This window comes from Salmo salar, chromosome ssa09, assembly GCF_905237065.1.
Source record: "Salmo salar chromosome ssa09, Ssal_v3.1, whole genome shotgun sequence".
NCBI lineage: Eukaryota > Metazoa > Chordata > Actinopteri > Salmoniformes > Salmonidae > Salmo > Salmo salar.
In genome coordinates, this window is record NC_059450.1 from 137831969 (window position 1) to 137837968 (window position 6000).

The 6000-nt window shown below is 46.1% G+C and overlaps 1 protein-coding gene across 3 annotated transcripts in view; it reads right to left on the reverse strand.

Annotated features, from left to right (window-relative positions):
- The window catches only part of LOC106613092 (kinase suppressor of Ras 1), a 62592-nt gene extending 58449 nt beyond the window's left edge, over window positions 1-4143 (reverse strand). The window contains exon 1 of one of the 3 annotated variants that reach the window (XM_045724677.1): window positions 3744-4139. In XM_045724677.1, the coding sequence (XP_045580633.1) occupies window positions 3744-3878 (135 nt within the window). In that variant the 5' untranslated portion in view covers window positions 3879-4139. Of the gene's footprint in view, window positions 1-3743 lie in introns of all 3 variants that reach the window. The other 2 variants (XM_045724678.1, XM_045724683.1) reach the window with 2 other exon arrangements.
- Between the last annotated feature and the right edge of the window lie 1857 nt (window positions 4144-6000).

The window sequence follows — 6000 nt, forward strand, 5'->3', positions numbered from 1 at the left end:
CAAAAAAAAAAAAGTATCGTCCTCTCACTGTCAACTGCGTTTATTTTCAGCAAACTTAACATGTGTAAATATTTGAATGAACATAAGATTCAACAACTGAGACATAAACTGAACAAGTTCCACAGACATGTGACTAACAGAAATTGAATAATGTGTCCCTGAACAAAGGGGGAGTTAAAATCAAAAGTAACAGTCAGTATTTGGTGTGACCACCAGCTGCATTAAATATTGCAGTGCATCTCCTCCTCATGGAATACCTAATACCTATGGTCATGCTGGAGGGTCATTTGCCAGTTCTTGCTGTGAGATGTTACCCCACTCTTCCACCAAGGCACCTGCAAGTTCCCGGACATTTCTGGGGGGAATGGCCCTAGCCCTCACCCTCCGATCCAACAGGTCCCAGACGTGCTCAATGGGATTGAGATCCGGGCTCTTCGCTGGCCATGGCAGAACACTGACATTGCGGTCTTGCAGGAAATCACGCACAGAACGAGCAGTATGGCTGGTGGCATTGTCATGCTGGAGGGTCATGTCAGGATGAGCCTGCAGGAAGGGTACCACATAAGGGAGGAGAATGTCTTCCCTGTAACGCACAGCGTTGAGAATGCCTGCAATGACAACAAGCTCAGTCCAATGATGGTGTGACACACCGCCCCAGAACATGACGGACCCTCCACCTCCAAATCGATCCCTCTCCAGAGTACAGGCCTCGGTGTAACGCTCATTCCTTCGACGACAAACGCGAATCCGACCATCACCCTGGTGAGACAAAACCACGACTCGTCAGTGAAGAGCACTTTTTGCCAGTCCTGTCTGGTCCAGCGACGGTGGGTTTGTGCCCATATTCGACGTTGTTGCCAGTGATGTCTGGCGAGGACCTGCCTTACAACAGGCCTACAAGCCCTCAGTCCAGCCTCTCTCAGCCTATTGCGGACAGTCTGAGCACTGATGGAGGGATTGTGCATTCCTGGTGTAACTCGAACAGTTGTTGTTGCCATCCTGTACCTATCCCGCAGGTGTGATGTTCGGCTGTACCGATCCTGTGCAGGTGTTGTTACACGAGGTCTGCCACTGCGAGAACAATCAGCTGTCCGTCCTGTCTCCCTGTAGCGCTGTCTTAGGCGTCTCACAGTACGGACATTGCAATTTATTTCCCTGGCCACATCTGCAGTCCTCATGCCTCCTTGCAGCATGCCTAAGGCATGTTCACGCAGATGAGCAGGGACCCGGGGATCTTTCCTTTGGTGTTTTTCAGAGTCAGTAGAATGGCCTCTTTTAGTGTCCTAAGTTATCATAACTGTGACCTTAATTGCCTAAGCTGTTAGTGTCTTAACGACCGTTCCACAGGTGCATGTTCATGAATTGTTTATCGTTCATTGAACAAGCATGGGAAACAGTGTTTAAAGGTCTTACTCACATCGGCTACGGAGAGCGTGATCACACAGTCGTCCAGAACAGCTGATTCTCTCATGCATACTTCAGTGTTGCTTGCCTCGAAGGGAGCATAGAAGTAATTTAGCTCATCTGGTAGGCTCGTGTCACTGAGCAGCTCGCGGCTGTGCTTCCCTTTGTAGTCTGTAATAGTTTGCAAGCACTGCCACATCCGATGAGCGTCGGAGCGGGTGAAGTACGATTCAATCTTAGTCCTGTATTGATGCTTTGCCTGTTTGATGGTTCGTCAGAGGGCATGAGATTTCTTATAAGCTTCCAGGTGAGAGTCCCGCTCCTTGAAAGCAGCAGCTCTACCCTTTAGCTCAGTGCGGATGTCGCTTGTAATTCATGGCTTCTGGTTGAGGTATGTACATAAGGTCACTGTGGGGACGACGTCATCGATGCACTTATTGATGAAGCCAGTGACTGATGTGGTGTACTCCTCAATGCCATTGGAAGAATCCCGGAACATATTCCAGTCTGTGCTAGCAAAACAGTCCTGTAGCTTAGCATCTGCTTCATCTCACCACTTTCTTGTTGACCGAGTCACTGGTGCTTCCTGCTTTAGTTTTTGCTTGTAAGCAGGAATCATGAGGATAGAATTATGGTCAGATTTTCCAAATGGAGGGCGAGGGAGAGCTTTGTACATGTCTCTGTGTGTGGAGTAAAGGTGGTCTAGAGTTTTTTCCCTCTGGTTGCACATTTAACATGCTGGTAGAAATTAGGTAAAACAGATTTGAATTTTCCTGCATTAAAGTCCCTGGCCACTAGGAGCGCCGCCTCTGGGTGAGAATTTTCCTGTTTACTTATGGCCTTATACAGCTCATTGAGTGAGGACTTAGTGCCAGCATCTGTTTGTGGTGGTATGTAGACAGCTACAAAAAATACAGATGAAAACTATCTTAGTAAATAGTGTGGTCAACAGCTTATCATCATGAGATACTCTACCTCAAGCAAGCAAAACCTTGAGACTTCCTTAGATTTCGTGCACCAGCTGTTGTTTACAAATATACATAGACCGCCACCCCTTGTCTTACCAGAGGCTGCTGTTCTATCCTGCCGAAAAAGCTTAAAACCCACCAGCTGTATGTTATTAATGTCGTCGTTCAGCCACAACTTGGTGAAACATAAGATATTACAGTTTTTAATATCCCGTTGGTAGGATATACATGATCGTAGTTTGTCTGTTTTATCATCAATTGATTGTTCGTTGGCTAATAGGACCAATGGTAAAGGTAGATTACCCTCTCGGAGACGGATCCTAACAAGGCACTCGGATCTTCATCCACGATTCTTCCGTCTCTTTCTCCTGCGAATTACTGGGATGAAGGCCTTGTCGGGTGTCTGAAGTAAATTCTTCCTGTCCGACTCGTTGAAGAAAAAGTATTCCTCCAGTACGGGGTGAGTAATCGCTGTCCTGATATCTAGAAGCTCTTTTCGGTCATAAGATATGGTGGCAGAAACATTATGTACAAAATAATTTACAATGATAATGATAGTTGGCATCTCCATGTACAGAATGTATGATCCTAAAGGGCTTTACATTATAAGGACGTTGCTCTGTTTGTAATACCCAGTTGATTAACAATGTGAATGGATCGCAGTGGAAGTGGCTACTCAATGTTCCTTTAGTGAGGAGTAGAGATGTGCATTGTTAGTTGCTTGAGGGGCAGACTGACTTGAGGGAGAAGTGAAACTGACAGGATTCATTGAGGGGGACAGATGTGTGAGAATATCACAGAGACTTTGTCTGATGACAGCCAGACATATCCTTCATTGTACCCCATTTCCTTTCATCAATGTGTTTCTGTCTTACAGTTCTATAAATTCATAAACTGTTAATTATTCGTTTATAATCTGCAATAAACAGTTTTAACACATTGGTTGAAATGTTGATTGTTAGGCTGTTTTGATGTGTGACATGTTGAGTGTTGCCTTAGGCTACGAAACTGTTATTGATTATGGGCATGGAAGGAGCAAGGAAGTTGAACCTAAATACAATATACCTACTATAGGCCTACAGCACATCAAGGACGGTTCATCTATAGGCCAGGCCTACATGCATGAGATTAGTGTATTATTTGAATTTATTTTAAGAATGTGGAGCCTGCGATGTCTATTCTATTGTTTTCTATTTACAAAAAACAATCTAGTAGCCTATATCATGAGAACAACACACATCAAACATTTACATGTTCCACCATCACTCACTCTCCCTCGCACGCACGCACACTCACACACACACCAACAAGCTGAATTGTATTATGATAGCACTCAAAGTGTATGTTATGCCTATGCTACCCATACTGTACCTCCAAAGTGCGTATTTCTTGCTGAGTAAGATCGCTCACTGCAGCGCATTTGGTTCGGAGTCCTTGTAAACTAGAGATGGAAATCTCGATCATATTCTGGATGAGTTCGCACTGGTAGAGTGCGTCCTTGTCCATCGCTGCGCCACCTTCCCTGTCCCCGTCCGATAGTTAATTACTTTGAACCATCCTTCCACATTTGACTGGCACAATATCCATTCCTCGTCGTTGGCACGGCTTGATAGGTTTAGTCGAGTTTGAACAGCGAAAAAGCAGGCAAGAGCTGCAAACAAAACTAATAGAACAGTTAATCTACGACCTTTCCTTTCTTAGCTCTGTCACTTCAATGAGCACACAGTTGGTTCCGTGTATTCTCAAGAGCTACGTAAACTACTTATTTCTGCATGGTGTTTGACAGAGTGGCCGCGTTCCAGGTCGTCTTTTAACTTCTGTGGGGCAACGGCACACATTTCAGCAAATAAACGCCCGTTTCAAATAAACGGCGAGTCTAAATGAATTGTTTATGAGGTTACCATGAATTACAACAAATTGTTTACAAGGTTCAATTTGTTACATTAAATAAATCAGTATTGTTTCGAAAAAATTATGGCAATCATCTGTTTTTATCGCCAGTAAGAAACTGCTAGCCGTTGGCTGCTAACAGCTAGCTAGCCATAGACCGCTAGCTAACTATAGACATGTGGTTAACTGGTAAGCACAAAAAAACTCATTACCCTCTGTAGTGCCCTGTAGTCGGATGCCGAACAGTTGCCATACCAAGCGGTGATGCAACCAGTCAGGATGCTCTCAATAGTGCAGTTGTATAACTTTTTGAGGATCTGAGGTCCCATGCCAAATATTTTCAGCCTCCTGAGGGAGAATAGGCATTGTCTTGCCCTCTTCATGACTGTGTTGGTGTGTTTGGACCATTTTAAGTCCTTAGGGATTTGGACACCGAGGAACTGGAAGCTCTTGACCAGCTCCACTATAGCCCCGTCAATGTGAATGGGGGTGTACTCAGCCCTCCTTTTCCTATGGTCCACGATCAGCTCTTTTGTCTTGCTCACGTTGAGGGAGACATTGTTGTCCTGGTACCACACTGTCAGGTCTCTGACCTCTTCCCTATAGGCTGTCTCACCGTCGTCAGTGATCAGGCCTACCACCTTTGTTTCGTCGGCATACTTAATGATGGTGTTGGAGTCATGCGTAGTCACACAGTAGTGGGTGAACAGGAAGTACAAAAGTGGACTAAGCACACACCCCTGTTGGGCCCCGGTGTTGAGGGTCAGGGTGGCGGAGGTGATGTTGCCTACCCTCACCACCTGGTGTCGGCCCGTCAGGAAGTCCAGGATCCAGTTGCAGAGGGAGGTGTTCAGTCCCAGGGTCCTAAGCTTGGTAACTAGATTGGAGGCGACAATGCTGTTGAACGCTGAGCTGTAGTCAATGAACAGCATTCTCAGATAGGTATTCCTCTTGTCTAGGTGGGTGAGGGCATTGTGGAGAGCATTTGAGATTGTGTCGTCTATGGACTTGTTGAGGCGGTATGCAAATTGGGGTGGGTCCTTGGTGTCTGGGATGATGGAGTTGATGTGTGCCATAACCATCCTTTCAAAACACTTAATGATTACTGATGTGAGTGCTACAGGGCGGTAGTCATTTTGGCATGTTGCCTTAGAGTTCCTGGGAACAGAAAATATGGTAGTCATTTTAAAATGTGGGGATTACAGACTGGGACAAAGAGAGGTTGAAAATGACCTGCCAGCTGTTCTGAGCATGCTCTGAGATCTTGTGTAACCGATGTGAAATGGCTAGTTAGTTAGCGGTGGTGCGCGCTAATAGCATTTCAATCGGTGACGTCACTCGCTCTGCGACCTTAAGTAGTTGTTCCCCTTGCGCTGCAAGGGCCGCGGATTTTGTGGCGCGATGGGTAACGATGCTTCGTGGGTGTCAGTTGTTGATGTGCGCAGAGGGTCCCTGGTTCAAGCCCAGGTTGGGGCGAGGAGAGGGACGGAAGCTATACTGTTACACTTGCCCTGGAATATCATCCGGTTCCACGGCATTGCAAGTGTTGACCTGATTAATGGACTGTAACCCCTGCCATATGCGGCGGGCGTCGAAGCCTGTGTAATATGATTCCACCTTATTCCTATATTGTCGTTTTGCTCGTTTGATGACTCTGCGGAGGTCGTAGCGAGATTTCTTGTACTTGTTCCTGTCCTCAGCCGTAGCCTCAGGGTTGTCTACGATAGCCCTGTGTGTG